The following is a 14,213-nucleotide window of genomic DNA, read 5'->3' as shown; positions in this document are numbered from 1 at the left end:
GTATCATTGCAAGATTAACTGTGATGGGGATATTTGACAGAAATTCCTTACCGACCTCCAAGTCAATATGTTGTTCTGTGTACGGTTCGGTATAATACTTCATTCGTAACGTTTGATCGCAATTTGCATACCATATCATCATCGTCTTCCAGATTGTTAATTAGTTCCTGACGATGTGTAATAAGGAAATGCGTTGCTGCACAATGTCATCCATATTTCGTTTCCTTATTCGTCTAAATATCTCCGAGGTGAAGCAGTTATATTCGATTTCATACGTTTTATATCTGATACGTGATTAGTCAGATCAGATGGGTTGCAATACAGGTCGTGCAAGCAGGAGTAGTAGTATTAAGACGTGCTTTCTTTGTGATTCAACGCACTGAACCCACCATAGAATCCGTTCTTTGTATCTTGACTGAAATGGGAGACATTTGGCCGCCATTTCTTCAATCTCCTGTTTTAGTCCGTTGTCATGCACTAGTGAGATGTTAAATCGCCAAGTGCCTCATCCGAGAAAGGTCGTTTGCTTCACGTGTCTAAATGTTACGAAGTAGGCGACATGAACCGAAAAGTTCAGAGGCCAATACTCACAATCTATTAAATGACACAAATACCCTGCAAATGCGTAGATTTAGTTTCGTCTGCTCACGAAAAGTCTATTAACAAAGTGAAGCTTTCATCCTCATCTGTGTTTTCTTTTCGCAGGCAATAACACTAGGCATTTCTAGCATCGAGACGACTTCTTGCGCGATGGGCTACGTGCTGTGTGCGCTGGGACTCTACCCGGAATGGCAGGACTTGGCACAGCGAGAGCTGGACGACTGTTTCGGAACTGGGGGCGACTACCTACGACCTGTCACCACTGCAGACCTTTCCCAGCTGAAAGTCATCGACGCCATTATGAAGGTATTTATGGATTGAATTTCCTTGATTTTAACGATTCTTTCCTTTTTAATTTTATAGTTAATTTCAGGGATAGTTTCCTACTAGTTTTGGAGAATATATTTTACTGTTGATTTTACCAAATCTCAACCATACAAAATTAAGCAGTTTCTTCACTTATCGTCACAAAATACAACAACTTGTTCTTATCTTATAATTCAGATAAACAAAAAATGAAATTATTAATGATGTCGTGATTTTATTAAATGACAGAGCGTTTAATAATTACTCACACTTCATAACTTCAAGGAGAATGCCATGACTGTAGCCTGTATCATAAATTAACTATTCTACAGTATATAAATAATTAAAATGACACAACCATAAATGATGTTTCACTTTGAGAATACTGTATGATGGGAAAATCTCTCGGCTTCAAAGCATGTGTGCAACTACCGAGCTCGCCACAGTTTGCAGAGACCTTCTCCCATGAGAAGAGAATAATCTTTGGAAGGCGCAGAGAGAGTGTAGTGCGAACTCAGTCTCGGTCTGAGGCAGTTGTGTAATATCCTGCCCGCACGTCCAATATAGGGTGCCTGGGAAGCAGTTTTCTCGGATCGCCAAAAAACAGTTCAAGCAAATCGTATTAATGCAGTTCATTACAGTAAGTTGATTTGACGATACTTAACTTTCCGTATTCACCAAGGTATGTCGCAATCAAATGACAACATGAAATTAATCAAAGCCTTTGGTATGTACAAGTTCAATGCAAGCAAAACAATTCAGTTCATACGTCACTTACGTCACTCCTGCAGCGTTTGTATGGCGGGTCGTCTTCTACTCCGGAAGCAGCTACGCTGGCGCGGAGCTTACATTTTCTTCGTACAGATGCCGCTCCTGTCGTGGTGACGTCCCCGTCAGCGTACTATTGTCTGACGTCGCCTCGCAGCCCTCTCTGCTCTTCCGTTCTTCATCGTCGCGCCGGCGCTTGTCGTTACACCGGAGCATTCCTCGCCGCCCCCCCCCCCCCCCTCCTTCGCTGGACTGGAAGCTGTGGCTTCCAGCGGACATGAAGCTTCCGGCCGTACCACGCCATGCAGCCTTCGCACTGGCAGAGACGTCCCCCAGAAAAAGACCAGAAGGGTGCGCGTCCACCTCCTGAGGTCAATAACCAGATGTGGAAGGCGTCGGCTGCTGCGCTGTGGGTGGGTCCAGCTCCGTCGGTAGGACGAGATGAGGCGGAGCAGGCGAAGGCTCCGTCTCCGTGGGATCGTCCAGAGGTGTCGTGATGACACCCTTTGGCGGCTGCTGTGGCCGCGCTGTCCTCGGGATCCGCGTATTTGGGGGAAGAGACACAGAAGGATCAACGTGCACGAGACAGTGGCGAAGTTGATTGTGATGCCGGCGCTGCATTCCGTCTGGACCTGAAATGAGATACATGCGAGCTCCAAGTCGATGGACGATCTCGCCTCGCGCCCACCGTCTGCTGCCGATGAAAAACCTGTAAGACACAACATCATGCGGTGCGAAGCGATACTTACGGCCTTCCTTCGGCGCCGGATGCTGAGGAGGGTGCAGCAGATGGGGCAGTGCCCGATGGCGGCCGCCTTGAAGCAGTACCGCCAGCGACGGTCCATCTCGTCGGTGCGAACGACAGGAGGCGAGAAACAGTTGCAATGCTTGATCCCTGGTGTGTGCGGAGCCAAGTTCGGCCATCTGCCACATGAAGGTTCTGACAAAACGGTCCGCCTCGCCGTTTGACTGGAGACAGAACTGTGCACTGGTTAGATGCTGTACGCCATTGCGTTCACAGAATGTTTCAGATTAATTTGACGTGAACTGAGGGCCGTTGTCTGACACTATGACTTCAGGTAAGCCATCGAGGCAAAAAATAAAGGACAGCACCTGAATTGTGCTACGTGAAGTTGTCGACTTCACTGGCACAGCAAAAGGAAACTTGCTATATGAGTCAACCACAATCAACCAACGAGTGTTCCAAACAGGTCCCGCAAAGTCTCTGTGCACACGTTGCCGTGGTGATGCGACTTAGGCCAAGGAGAGAATGTCTGTCGAAGAGTGGACTCATTTTCCGCACATGCGTGACACTGTGACGTCATCTGTTCTATTTGGGTGTCCATACCCTCTCAAGTACAGTGTCGACAGGCTAGCTGTTTCGGTCGAGCAATCCCCCAGTGTCCTCGATGAAGTAACTGCAACACTTCTTTTTGGAAAGCTTTAGGGATGAACACACATGACTGTCCACTTTCATTTTGAACAAGAATCACACCCGTCTGTATAGCGAAGCTATGCCGACGTTCAAAGCATCGGTGCACAACAGAGTTTTTTATGCTATGCAGGCAACGAGGCCAAGATGTGTGAATGTACGCTAGCAAAATGTTCAAACCTGAATCAGTTTCCGTGGCCTGTTCAATTTTCCTATAGTTCAGTGGAAAAGATTGAAGCAATTCGGAATTCTGAGCATCGATGTTACAACAAGCAGCAGAAGCGTCAAAGTCTGTATCAGGGCCAATCTGAAGATGTGACAGTCCGTCCGCATTATGATGTTGAGCTGTCGTACCTGTACTGAGACAACAACAAAGCCCATCTTTGCAGTTTTTATGCAGTTCGTGCGGGAACCGGTTCGTCGGACGAAACAAGACTCTAGTAGCTTGTGATCAGTTACTAAGTAGAATTTTCTGCCATACAAATAGTGGTGGAATCTGGTGACACCATACACAATAGCCGATGCCTCTTTCTGAATTGTGAATGGTTACACTGAGCTCTGGACAACACTTTTGATGCGAAAGCAATAGACCTATCTTTATCGCCAATTCTGTGCGAAAGCACAGCACCGATTCCGTAAGAGGAGGCGTCAACTTACAATACAACTGGTTTGTCAGGATCATATTGAACTAAGCATCGATCACAGAGTAATGCATCTTTCAGTTTTTGAAAAGCTACTTGGCACTCATCAGTCCTCACAAAGGGGACATTCTTGCAGCGCAAGCGATGCAATAGAGCTGCGATTTCTGCACCTCTAGGTAGGAACCGAATATAACAGTTCATTTTTCCCTAAGACTGACTGCAATTCTGGGACATTTCGAGGAAATGGCAAATCTCGTATGGCTAACAAATGCGACTGAAGAGGATGGACACCTTGACTGTTTATGACATGACCAAGATACTGCAACTCAGGTTTACTCTTTAGTCCTGCATCAGATAACACACGAAACAAAGTACGCAAATTTGCGATATAATCTTCAGGTGTACAACCTGCTAAGACAATATCGTCCAAATAGTTTGAACAGTTTGGCACTTGAGCAGTCAGCTGTTCCAAATACCATTGGAAAATGGCGGGTGCGGAAGCATTGTCAAAAGGCAAACGTAAACATTTAAACAAGCCCAAATGAGTATTCACTACAAACACTTTGAGATTATTCATCGAGTGGTATTTGAAGATACAGGTCGCGCAAATCAATTTTTGAAGCTTGTACTGGCGCAGTAGCTCCTCGATCTTGCAGTTCTTTAAGTTCAGCAGCGACTTCGTCCCATAATGCCACTGGAACAGTTCTGATCCAGCGAAATTTCGGCTGAGCATTGTATTTCAGAGTAATATGTGCAACAAAATTGTTAGCTTTGCCTAAACCTTCAGAAAAGAGTTCCAGGAATTCTTTCAGCAAGCTTTTGCATGGAATGCAGACACTGACAAATGTGTTGTTCTCAATGTTAAAGCCAAACAAATCAAATGAATCAAATCGAAATATGTTTTCACAATCGTGTGATTGTAGCACAGTAAGAATCACTGTTAATGTACGCGAGCGATACGTGGCAGGCAGAGTACATTTTCCAAGAACGGGAATGTCTTGTCCATAATAAGCCATCAGTTACGTGCTGGTTTTAGACAGGCATGGGGATCCCACATTTCATATGTGTGACGATTCATCAGTGTAACAGAGGCATCCACGTCCAATTGAAAATTTATACGTTTCCTACAAAGAAGCAAAAGAACAAGAAGTTTATTGGACTGGTGTAGCACTGAAGCAACTGTTTGCTTGCTAGTTTTGCTAATGCCCATTGCAGAATTTGAACATACTTCGTTAATGTCACGGACCTTGTGACTAGATTTTTGGGAGTGGGCCGAATTTTTATGGTTGTTCCATTTCAAACATACGGACTGTACATGTCCTTTCTTGCCACAAGCATAACACTGAGCTTGTCGGGAGGAGCAGTCTTGGTACTTCTACCATGAATAATACCGAGGGCATGACTCATTCTGTTCGCCTGTGTAGCTGCCTGTTTAGCGCGCTGCTTACGTGGCGTGGAGAGTTGTTTACGCGGCGTGGCGAGCTGCCACTGCCAAACGGGCTGGTCACAAACAGGGGGCTCAACCCGACAAATTGATGGCATCCCAAATTTATCGGCCGACAGAGCACCTGAATCGCACTGATCTAGTATTTGCCCTACTTGCTCAAATGGTGGATCGGACTGTTTCAGAATCTGTTCTCTGAGTTTTACATGAGTTACACTGTACATGATGGCATCATGCAACGTAACATCTGAATATAAAGGACCACATGCAAATTTGAATTTGTACTTCCTCGTCATTCCCTGAAAATCTGTTAATCACTCATGATAAGCTTGTCCTGACCGTTTTTTGCTATTAAAAAATTGATACCTTGCTGCTACCACATTCACTTGTTGGTCGTAATAGTTAGTTGGCGAATCTACAACCTGATCATACGAAAGTTCACTTGGAGTGGCGTTAGGGAGTAACTTCTGTAGGAGGCAGAACACTGCACTTCCTACTGTAGACAAGAAATAGGGGTGTTTCACAGTACCTCGTACATTGTGAGCAATTACGTGGGCTTCAGACTGTTGTTTTCACTCTAGCCATTCCTTGCCTTGTCATGAAACTGGAGAAAAGGCGGTATAGTTATAGGTGTTGCTTGTTCCATCGGGCACGCAGCGTTGGCCAGTAGCTTCTGCACTGTGTTTAGCAATGTAGATATTTGCTGGGTGCTGGGTCTGGAACTGAAACGTCTGCATTAGCTGCATTGCCCCTTTCGCTGTTGCAGTCACGTGCTCCCCGCATTCCGCGTTGTGCGCGATTTTGTCATCACTGCACTGCTCGCCTGTGCAGACACATGGTGTTCCCACTGCTTTGACACACTTATCATTCGATTTCACAAAAACTATTTGGCCCAAAAATTAGATTTTTACACATCTTCTTGACTGATACCTTCCCCCCATAAGTGACTTAATTTAGTTTCGATGTTCAACCCAGTTATTGTGCAACATTAAATGTAGTAAACCATTGCACGAAATTTTGAAGAGTTTGCAGAGGTAGAAGTCCATAGCGTATACTTTCCGTATGGTCGATTTTAGTTGCCACAATGTTGAGAATGAAATGTGGGCAGGGTACCTAAATTTCATATAAAATTTACTGTATGAAAATATCTCATTTAATTTAAGTACCACATAGGTGTCGTATGTAATATTGAGAAATATTCCGTCTTTCGCGACTGTAATAAAAGTTTTATTAACACCTGGCGCGTTTGGCTTTATTTTAAAGCACTTGAATCAGTCAATGGAAGTGGGGGGGGGGGGGGGGCAGGTATCAGTCAAGAAGATGTGTAAAAATCTAATTTTTGGGCCAAATAGTTTTTGTGGAATCGAATGACAAGTGTGTCAAAGCAGCCGGAACACCATGTGTCTTCACAGGCGAGCAGTGCAGTGACAAAATTGCGCACAGCGCGGAATGCGGGGAGCACGTCTCTGTAGCAGCGAATGGGTTAATGCGGCCGTGGTGGCTTTACTTCATAAACTGCGCGCTACCCCCTAAACGTAAGCTTGCGAACTATGCTATACTATGGCGCTGCTTCTCTTGGCGCGTGCGTCGTGTGCAACTGGCAACGCAGCAATCTCCCGCGTCTGGGCGGTCATGCGCGAGCCGCCAAGATAAAAGAATTCAACTATAGTGACCCCGAATCCGTCGTTAAAAGCGCAGTTCTTCGCATTTACGCCTTATTTCGTGGCGAGAATGTGGCCGCGACGTAGCACACTGACCGATACGCCACTCCGGAATAGCATTGACAAAAGGATTGCAGTGCATAAAGTGAAGTGTCTTCAGATTGCACAAAGAATGCCGAAAACCCAGTGCATCGATGACTCAAGACTCTTCCCTACCAACATCATCCAACCTCCGGTACATCACTTACGACTTAAGATTCCACACTCACACCATGGGTACAGTTCCACTTTTAATAGTGTTACTGGTGTACAACGATCCCAAATTGTTTCTAGGAACGTTTTCGCGTCATCAGAACCTTCCCCGTCGTGTCTGCAGTATGAAACAGAGTAAAACATACATTTGGCACAAATTGCGTGCCTGCTAGGTCTTCTGCGGCGCGAAATGCAAACGTCAAGTCGTTTACCATTTGGTCACAGCAAACCAGACTTCACGCACAATTGTCAGCCACCTTGCCTGCCGCAAGACACAATGGCCTGTGCTTTATGCCCAAAGCTTAGTACTCGCTTCAAATTGCCACCTTCTATTGTTGTCAACCTCCCTTGCTGTTTGGGATGATTGAAAATGTTTTTATGACAACAGGAGTCCCCTATGATGATGATGATAGATATTGCCATCTAGATGGTCAAGTGGGAGTAATCAGTAATGCCATACTGTCACCACCTCAAATTAACAAGTACGGCGCAACAAAGTTTGCTCTCTTACAGTGCCTTTTAAGTATCCCTGGAAAATAAGCACAGGAAGCTAGGGGAAAGCTGGGTAAAGTGGCCACCCTAAGAAAAACGTTTTGTTTGATTTACCTTATTTGACATACAAGCATGTAGAATATATCTTATTAAGCTATGTACATTCTAGAACCATAAAAATGTTGTGCTATTACACAGTACCTTGTTCTGTAGTAGAGAAGTGGGCTTAAATGAATGTCTGCAAAATGGCCACTTTGCCCAGCAGGTAGGGCAAAGTGGCCACAGGTGGATAAAAAGTAAAAAAGACTCAAAGAACAAGGTTAGGACACTGAATAGGAAGGAATTGCGAAATTTTACATTTACAGAATGAAATTTATTTAAATTTGAGAAAAAAATATTCATACTTATTAACGTTTTACCAAATTATACAAAACGTTAATAGTTTTAATTTCCAAGTTACAGTGCATCATTTGTCATGAGATCAAAGTCAAATTAGGGTCATAAGTCACTTATCTCTACAATATTCACACACGAACACGTCGTCATCTTCATCACATCCGGCACATTCTTCGTGAGCCCACACCTTGCAATCAGAGCATGTAATGCAACCTTCTTGTCTTTAGATTTAGAGAAAGCCTCATTACAATAAAAAGCGTCAGTGTCCTTATCTTCCTCTATTTTTCAAAAAGATGCTCTTTGCACTTTACTCCTAGCTTTCCTATTTGCACTTTTGCTTTGTTATTAGCCTTTTTATTTCAACAGCTGGTTTGGAAGTGTTAGTCATTTCTTCTGTTTCTACATGATGTCAGCAGCTCGTGGTCTTCCAGTAGCGCTCTCGCTTCCTGTGCACGGGGTCCCGGGTTCGATTCCCGGCGGGGTCAGGGATTTTCTCTCCCTCGTGATGACTGGGTGTTGTGTGATCTTCATTATCATTTCATCGTCATTGACTCGCAAGTCGCCGAAGTGGCGTCAATTAAAAAGGACTTGCAATATGGCGGCGGAACTTCCCCACGTGGGACCTGCTAGCCAACAATGCCATACACTCGTTTCATTTTTTTTTTTTACAGGGTTTGTTCTTCTTTTCTTGATCTGCTTTTTCTTTTCCGCCTTATCTTCTAAAAGCTCGGTTTTGTAAGGTCTAGAGGTTATTATCGTTGCCTGACCCCTTCTTTGCCCCTTCTTTGTTGTTGCTGCTGGCCTAGTCTTAACTTGGGCTTCCTGCAAAAGATGTTGACTGTGTTACCTTCTCATTTGCGTCAGCCATGAAAGTGCCCACATCATTGTTATCGCCACTCACTTCTCCTTCCTGCACAGCTTCACTTTCATTAGTGGGACTGTCAACTGCTTCTTCGCTGTTTGCTGCTACAACATCAAATTCATCTTCTTCAATTTGCATAGGCCTATTAACTACGTCTTTAACACCTTCAGTTCCTTTGTTTGTCTCATTTACTGTGTCCCTTCTATTATCATTTAAGTTTTCTCCACAGATTATGCCTATGTCCGATATGCACGCCTCTGCAGCAAGGAAATCTGTATCTGAAAATATAGACGGGTCCAAAGGGACAATCCCGCATTTACGAAATCCATTTATCGCTGTAGACAGTACTGCTGCCAGCAGACATGCCTCTCCAAGAAGCTTACTAATTTGGAATTGTGTTATTACCCTTCCTGGGTTCTTTCGGAGAAACTTATCACAAACTCTGGCATAGAATGTTTTGAAAGGTGCCATAAATGATACATCTAGAGGTTGTAGTTTGTGGCTACAATGTGGTGGCAAACACACTACAGTTGTATGATTTTCTCTGGCATTTTCTATGAAGTCTGTATTTTTTGTGTGGGTGGCGTGTCCATCCAGAATAAGTAGGACTGGATCGTCAGCCGTATGTTTTATGTAATTCAAGAAATTATCAACCATTTCTTGAAAATATCCATCTGCATCCATCCTCTGTGATGGCACGCAAATGCGGTTCCTGGAGGAGCACCATCTTGAAGTTTAACTTTCATTCTTTGACTGGGAAACATCACAAACGGTGGAATAAATGTCCCCCCCCCCCCCCCCCCCTGCAGACATGCATATGGCTACTGTTGAAAGCAAATCTTTTTCTGCTGACGTAATACCACCAAATTCGCGTCTGTCTTTACAAGAGAAGACTTTGAAATTTCTAGACTGAACTGTCATTAGACCAGTTTCGTCAACATTGTAGATTTTATGAGCAGGGTAAAAGTGTTGTTCTTGCACTCCCTGGAGAACGTTGAAAAATCTTTGTACATTAGCTTTATTAAAGCCCTGAGCCCTGGCCATTGAAGTGGATTCTGTTTTCCTAAGGCCTATGTTTGGATGTCTTTTCCGAAACTGTGCCACCCAGTCCTTGCCTGCCATCTTTTTTTTTTTTTTATTAAATGGGTGTGGTAGATCATTCCGCTCAGCAAGTTGAAACGCCAAGTGTGGTAAATCAGTTACTGATATGCCATAATATATTCGTTCCATGTTAAAAATATGGCTAACAAGTTCTTCTTGCTTTTTGTTGAAAACATATAAAGTTTCCAAGAATCTTCTTATTTTCAATAGCATCACGGTTTTTCTTCTGGAATCTTCGTTTAAGTGTGTTTCTTGTAACATTGAACTGTTTGGCTGCTGTTTCAAAGGGCATCTTTTCTTTTCTTACAGCTTCCAGTGCCTGTTGCATAGCCTGGGAATCCCACGATTGTTGCAGTGATTTTCTCAAACAATTTGATGGTGTCTTAGCACATTCCTGTAATAATAGAACATAAGTATCAAAAATCGGTTAATATACTAATGCTTTAGTGTACCTACGTATTTTCAGACAGACTATTTTCTTATTATCAATCGGTTGTTTTAAAACAGATAGCCTAAGCAAGTTACTGAGGTTACGTTCGGGCAAAGTGGCCACTTGGCCGCTTTTCCCTGCCAGACTACTGACCACTTCGCCCGACTGGACGAAATTACCCTGATTGTTGTCTGAAAACGACAATACGTAACTACCAAATACATAAATATATTGTTCCCAAGGTTAAAATATAACGTTTTACCAGCACTATAGCAATTAAATGTCGCAATACATACATTGTAAATATACGCAATTCAATTGATCATTTACTTTCCATCAGACGTATAGAAAACGCAAAATATGTCACTGCAGACGAATGCGCCCATCTATCTCCACGAGACTCGCTGGCAATACCAAGGAAGTCTCTTCGAATAGTTTTGAGTGTTCTCCACTAGGTTGCAGCACTCTCGAAGGGAATTAAGCAAGTGGCTACTTTACCCGCCCTTGCCACTATAGCCGTCCATACGCTATATACGATCAACAGCTGCACAACACCACTCCATCACACTTCTGGCGACATCTCCGTGCTGCTTTCGATTGTGACCCGATGCTGGACGCGGTACTATGAACACAATGGATGCTTAAACTTCTGCTGTAACTACAACTAGCGATGTTTACACATGGGTATGAAACTTTCGACAAACAAATCATGCTAGCCAATGGTACGTTCGCTGCCATCCGTCACCATCGATTAATAAACAACCCATGACGATGGCACAGCAGGCAGTGCACAGCCATTAACATCTTGAATGCCATCCACTGCCAGCTGAGCCAGCTCAACGCGGCCTGAGAATGACGTCACACCTCACTGTCTGGCTCCAACACACTGCAGCATGAACATCTTGCCCCCACCATGGGATAAAGACATGCCTGACGACAGCATCTTCACAACTGTCATTCTGCTGGTTTATACCAGCACCAGGCAGACAGCTTGAAAATGTAGAAAACAGTATGAGTTCCCAAACGCGTTCAGTGGGCTGAAATAGGCATTCAGCCGGCTTAACACAACACAGTCGCCCATCACCCTAGCATGTTCCATAGGCTCACGTCACTTCCATATCACCTGTGGACAGACGCTTCTTCTTTCAAGACCTAACTACAAAACAATTCTTCCTTGGGGATACAGGCTCTGATATCAGCTCTTGGTACTACCACAGAACGCCCGCTTTTGAGGCGTTGTTGACTGTTACTCTACACTCGGCAGGTGACTCGGAAATCCCCATCCACGGCACCACCTTGCCCACTATTCAGCCCACACCGTATTTACAGAGCACCTGGACATTTTATGCCATAGGTGTGTGGGCCTGTTAGTAGCATGGACTTCCTACACCATCACAAACTTTCGCCCAATACAGTGCACACAGCGTCAAAACAATTAACGCCCATTGTCTTCGAATGAGGAGAGCCTGTTTTTAGGTCATTATTACAATGTATGCTACTCCAAACCAGCAATGGGCTTTTGTTGTTGTAAAGCAAGTTTTCCATAAACAATTAGTACCGTTGTTATCTCTCTGCTACAGCTATTCAATTGAAGACTTAACAAAAAAATGTTCATATGGCTCTGAGCACTATGGGACTTAACATCTGAGGTCATCAGTCCCCTAGAACTTAGAACTGCTTAAACCTAACTAACCTAACGACATCACACACATCCATGCCCGAGGCAGGATTCGAACCTGCGACCGTAGCGGTCGCGCGGTTCCAGATTGAAGCGCCCAGAACCGCTCGGCCACAACGGCCGGCCTGTTAATAGAAGTGGAGCACTTTGCAGAGCCTGCTGGTTATTTCTATCGTTATTTTTGTGGTTTCATTTAAGATAAGTATCACTGTCGTTTTCTGGCGGCTGCTTAATTTAATACTGTGATATTGTTTGGTACTTATGAAGGCGAAAATAGGTTATTACATTTTGTCTCCCAGTGCATGAAAACTTGCTGTCCTCGTTTGAGAACAGTGGCCTTTTCCGTGCTAAATGTTATTCGGTATTCTAAGATTTCTTTGCCATGGCTCGCCATGGTTTTAAAACTGTTGAAGAGGCAGTAGAATACTTGTTTTCTGAAGAAATAGAAGCAGAGGTAGTAGCTCTGCCTCCACATGTAGATGAGCAGATTGATGACGAAAATACTGAAGATGACTAGTCACAAGCAAATACGTATGTGAGCGATATTGTAGGTACTACCGAAATTTTACGTGAGACATTCCTCATGTTTCTTCTAAAAGAGACTGTAAAGAGGAAATTAAGTGCTGTGATTAGGTTCCGAAATAATTTCCTGGTTTAGGGATAAAATCTCATTGTCTGTTAGATGAACTGAAAGAAAAGATGTATGGTTTCACTTCCATAAAGGTTTTAGAAGAAGTTGTAACATCAGTATAAAGTAAAGTGAAAAATACGATAAGGAATGTAAAAATAAAATATATTTTTCAGTTTTACCAGAGGAAATTCGTGTTTGTTGGGTTCTTGATCTTTACTGGCTATCATAAATTGTCCAGTGAAAGAGATTATTGGTCTGAGGAAGATCATCTCGGTGTTCAGATGGTGAAAGAAGCGAAGAGTCGTAACAGGTATCTTGGATTGAAATCTGTAATACGTTTCAACGATAATGAAAAGGCCAATGTAAACAAGAGTGACAAATCTTTCAAAATAAAACCATTAGCAGGGGCTCTGGTAAAAAATTATCAGACGTGGGGAGTCTTTCGGGAAAATCTGGCAGTTGATGAAATGTTTGTGAGATACTGTGGACGTCACCCATAAAGTAGTTTATCAGACTGAAACCTATACGCTTTCGATACAAACTTCCGGCCTTATATGGTCTTGATGGCTACTGATACGCTTTCTTACTGTTTTGCTGGAATGACCAGAATGATGTCAATGCAAATCTGTCACTGGGTTCCAAAGCAGCTTTGCAAATGCTGTCCTTTGTTGAAGAGCCGAACAGTTACAAAGTATTTTTGACAAATACTTTACTAGTCATGACGTGCCCAACCAACTGAAGGAACAGGGATTCCGTGAAACTAAAAGAGAGAGCAGAACAAGGAAGTGCCTCCTACCACCACATGATGTCAAGAAAAATGAAGAAAGGGGGTATTTTGAGTTCACATTTGACAGAAGAATGTTCTGGTCATAAAATGGAATGACAACAAGTGCGTTACACTAGCAACTAATTTTGACACTGTGCTTCCTGCTGTCAAAGTTCAACGTTGTAATTCATCCCACAAAGTAAGTGTCAGTGGTCCATAACCACGTGCATTGAATATATACAAACATTTCATGGGAGGCGTCTACATAATAGAGAAACACACTATTGAAGGATGGTAAATATAACTGTTGTGAAGGAATACCTTACATTCAAGAGCTGCAGTGAAGGAACTTCTCTTTCAGTGAAAGAAGTCAGACGACAGATTACGAGAACATATCTGGAGAAACGTCATCAAATGTGATCAGCTAAGGGAAGACCAACAAAACTCATCTCACCTTCAGCAGTAACGTACCAGATATAAGGTATGACCAGGAGGTACAGAAGAGTGAAAAGTAAAGACGATGCCAGTACGAGAAATGCAAAGAAAAGCCGAGAAGATATTGTGGGAAGTATAATGTTATACTCTGCATGGAATGCTTTCGGAAATATCACATTACGCCTTAATGGAATTTCAGTTTTGGAGAATTTTTAGGAAAAAACGTTTGTAAATGTTACTTATTATAAAATATACACATATCACCAAAAGTTTTGCATCACCTCGGTTCCGAGAGTTCCGGAACCTGTATAGAAAATT

The 14,213-nt window shown here is 43.3% G+C and overlaps 1 protein-coding gene across 2 annotated transcripts in view; it reads left to right on the top strand.

The window, feature by feature from the left end:
- The window catches only part of LOC126416625 (cytochrome P450 4C1-like), a 267,648-nt gene that overhangs the window by 195,724 nt on the left and 57,711 nt on the right, over positions 1–14,213 (top strand). The window contains exons 5-6 of one of the 2 annotated variants that reach the window (XM_050084383.1): positions 706–906; positions 10,265–10,382. In XM_050084383.1, coding sequence (XP_049940340.1) covers positions 706–906; positions 10,265–10,285 — 222 coding nt within the window. In that variant the 3' untranslated portion in view covers positions 10,286–10,382. Of the gene's footprint in view, positions 1–705; positions 907–10,264; positions 10,383–14,213 lie in introns of those variants that run through there. The other variant, XM_050084382.1, reaches the window with a different exon arrangement.

Source organism: Schistocerca serialis, chromosome 8 (genome assembly GCF_023864345.2).
Source record: "Schistocerca serialis cubense isolate TAMUIC-IGC-003099 chromosome 8, iqSchSeri2.2, whole genome shotgun sequence".
NCBI lineage: Eukaryota > Metazoa > Arthropoda > Insecta > Orthoptera > Acrididae > Schistocerca > Schistocerca serialis.
The sequence above is the reverse complement of the archived record's forward strand: the minus strand, read 5'-3'. Positions and strand labels throughout refer to the sequence as shown.